Source organism: Gopherus evgoodei, chromosome 21 (genome assembly GCF_007399415.2).
Source record: "Gopherus evgoodei ecotype Sinaloan lineage chromosome 21, rGopEvg1_v1.p, whole genome shotgun sequence".
Lineage (NCBI taxonomy): Eukaryota > Metazoa > Chordata > Testudines > Testudinidae > Gopherus > Gopherus evgoodei.
In genome coordinates, this window is record NC_044342.1 from 8,422,303 (window position 1) to 8,425,400 (window position 3,098).

Genomic DNA, 3,098 nt, shown 5'->3' on the forward strand with positions numbered 1-3,098 from the left:
AGTAATAATTAAAAAAATTTCACAATCACAAAAAGTGTTCCTGGAGTGTGAGTTGTTGTCACAGACTGGCACAATAGGGCTCTCTGCTAAACAGTAATTCTGATAATACTGAGCCTTATCTTTGGACAAGAACTTGCCATATTTCAGAGTGTTAATTGGGAATGCTAAATAATTAGGGAGATCAATACATAATCAATAGCTCAGGCAACAGTAGAGAAGTAATGTAGGGAGGAGAAGTCTACTGGTGGCAGAGGGAAGAGAGGTCAATGGTTGGTGAAGGAGGTGAATTTTACAGTTGATGAATGGGATGTCTTTTATGGTAAAGGAAGGAGAATGTTATGGGAGATAAACTACTGCGAAGCGGGAGAACCGAGTCGAAATGTCTTACAATGCTGTTGTATAGGCCAACACTTTGGGGTATGTGGTTTTCTATCTCTCTCTACAAATAAATAGCACACCTAGTGCTGTTACTGCATTCTATGGCATTTCACTGCCTGTGTGTTTCAGAGGTGACTCCAGAACCAGAGATTTTGGTCTCGTGAGGAGCAGCACAAATTCATCTCTCATGTAAATTGGCCAGGCAACATTAACTGCAGGTGGTGATGTGCCCTTTTCACCATGAATGGATTAGGCTCACTGAGTGCTACAGCACCACTAGGTGTTGGTAGAGGAGAGAGTTGATGTTCTCAACAGCTGGGTTTCTGGGACCTGGGCTCGTCAGTTGCTTTCGACACCACCCCGCTGAGTAGAACAGAAAGAGATCACCAGGACCACTGGCATGGTGTGAGGATGCGGTGCTACCTCCCATGTTTTCCGTGCTATTTAGATCACTACTACAGAGATTTTCAAAGCTGCCTTGGCAAATGGGATGTCAGTCCCCATTAATTTCATTCAGATCTGAGCATTCAAAATCCTCTAAGTGGGTTGCAATTTCAGCCCAAAAGACTAGAGAACGGTTAAAAAAAACCAACAAAAAACAAACAAACAAAAAAAGCCTATCTCTCATTTTCCTAAGTGACCCACTACCTCCTTAGAGGAACTTAAATGCCTTTAGAAACTTGGCCCTTTGTCACCTGGACATCTAAGGTCTTGTCTAGTTTGAAACAAGATAGCATCAAATGTGCATCCTAGTCCATGCCATTTTAGGGACCCATCAGTATTGTTATTTGCAGTCGTGTTAATATTAAGACAATATTTGCAATGATTATTTTGAGCCCTATTTTCAAAAGTTGCTTTTATTTCATCCCAATCCTGAAAAGTGACCCACCTGGGCAGATCATTAGGTCTTGAAGTTCTTGCACCCTTTTTTTTTTTTTTTTTTAGAGCTCCTGGACTGTATGCCAGGAGAGATTGTCTTGTGGAATGTTCCTCTCTCATTTCTGATCTCACCAACACACTCTCCAGATATACTGGATTTTTCCTATTTGTTTTATTTATGACCAAAAAAAAATTTCTGATTAGAAATATCAGTGTATCAGTGTCAAACAGTTACTCCTTCACACTTAGAATAAAATATCACAAATAAGAGAAGCATGGTTTATTGGTGAAGCATTTCAAGGTGCTCTGACAGCATGATAATGAAATAAACCAAAAAAAGAAAAATGCGACAACATATAAAATCAAAAATCAAGTAGGTAAATCACCACAGCAAATATTCAGGTTGTGTTAACTTTGGAATGTGTGTGAATTTATTTAGGTAAACTTTATACAAAAAGGATTCAATTTTTTATCAATAGAGGGGCTTGTAAGAGGATAGCTAGATAAACGCTGAGGCCCTTTTACAGTATTCTGGCAGTGTAAAAGAAAATGAAAGTGGATGAAATTGTAATTTACATTCATTTTTATACACCCATTTTGGTATAAAGGCCCCTCAGCATTAGCCAGAATCCAGCCTCCAAGCTCTTACATTTATTTACACTCTGTGCAGACTGCACTGCCTGCTGATTACTTTCTTTAAAGCATCCCTGAAGTCCTTGTTCCTCAGGCTGTAGATGACGGGGTTCAGGAGGGGGGTGATAATGGTGTAGCACACAGAAACAATCTTATTGAGCTCCGAGGGCAGGCTGGAGGTAGGGCGGACATACATGGAGATCATGGTGCCATAGTAGATGGCCACCACGGCCAGGTGTGAGCCACAGGTGGAGAAGGTCTTCCTCTTCCCAGAGGAGGACGGGATCTTCAGGATGGTGAGAATGATGAAGAGGTAAGATACTAGGGTCAGCAGCAGACAGCTGACGAGGACCAGGAGGGAAAGAATGAATATGATGACTTCGGTAGTGGAGGTGTCTGAGCAGGAGAGCTTGAGCAATGGAGGGATATCACAGAAGAAATGTTTAATCTGGTTGGAGCCCCAGAAATGGAGCCTGGAGATTAGGAAGCAGGGTAAGAGCCCGGTGAAGATGCCAGTCACCCAGGAGACCGTGGCCAGGCGGGTACAAGATGTATCACTCATGGCCACTGTGTAGTGTAATGGGTAACATATGGCGAGGTACCTGTCATAAGCCATCACCACCAGGAGGAAGCACTCAGTGGCCCCCAAGAAGACATAGCAATAGAGCTGTGCCATGCATCCAGAAATTAGGGGGCCTTCCTTTCTACCAGTAAGTTTGCCAGCATCTTGGGCATGATGGTGCTGGTGTAGCAGATCTCCAGAAAGGAGAGGTTCTGGAGGAAAGTGTACATGGGCGAGTGGAGCCGGGGTTCCAGCCTTACCACCGAGATGATGACAATGTTCCCTGTGATGGTTAGGATGTAGATGACCAAGAACACAAAGAAAAGCAGGGTCTGCCAGCCAGGAACACTATGGAACCCCAGCAGCCAGAACTCCACCCCTGCGGTGTTGTTGGTCATCTCCTTGGGAGAGCTAGAATTTGCCTGCAAATGGTAGAAGCACCATCATTACTACTCTTATAACCAGCATCACCACTGATAAAATAATAAATAACAATTACAACTGGGATTCTCAAAGGGGCCTAAGGGAACACTATAAGCATCACCACAGTGCTTTTTCTTTCTTTCTTTCTTTCTTTCTTTCTTTCTTTCTTTCTTTCTTTCTTTCTTTCTTTCTTTCTTTCTTTCTTTCAACTCCCCATTCATTT

The 3,098-nt window shown here is 42.7% G+C and overlaps 1 protein-coding gene across 1 annotated transcript; it reads right to left on the reverse strand.

The window, feature by feature from the left end:
* Positions 1–1,912: 1,912 nt before the first annotated feature.
* Positions 1,913–2,850, reverse strand: LOC115637906 (olfactory receptor 11L1-like). The gene is given in 2 exon segments (XM_030539498.1): positions 1,913–2,590; positions 2,593–2,850. Coding segments are annotated over 2 exon segments (936 nt in total).
* Between the last annotated feature and the right edge of the window lie 248 nt (positions 2,851–3,098).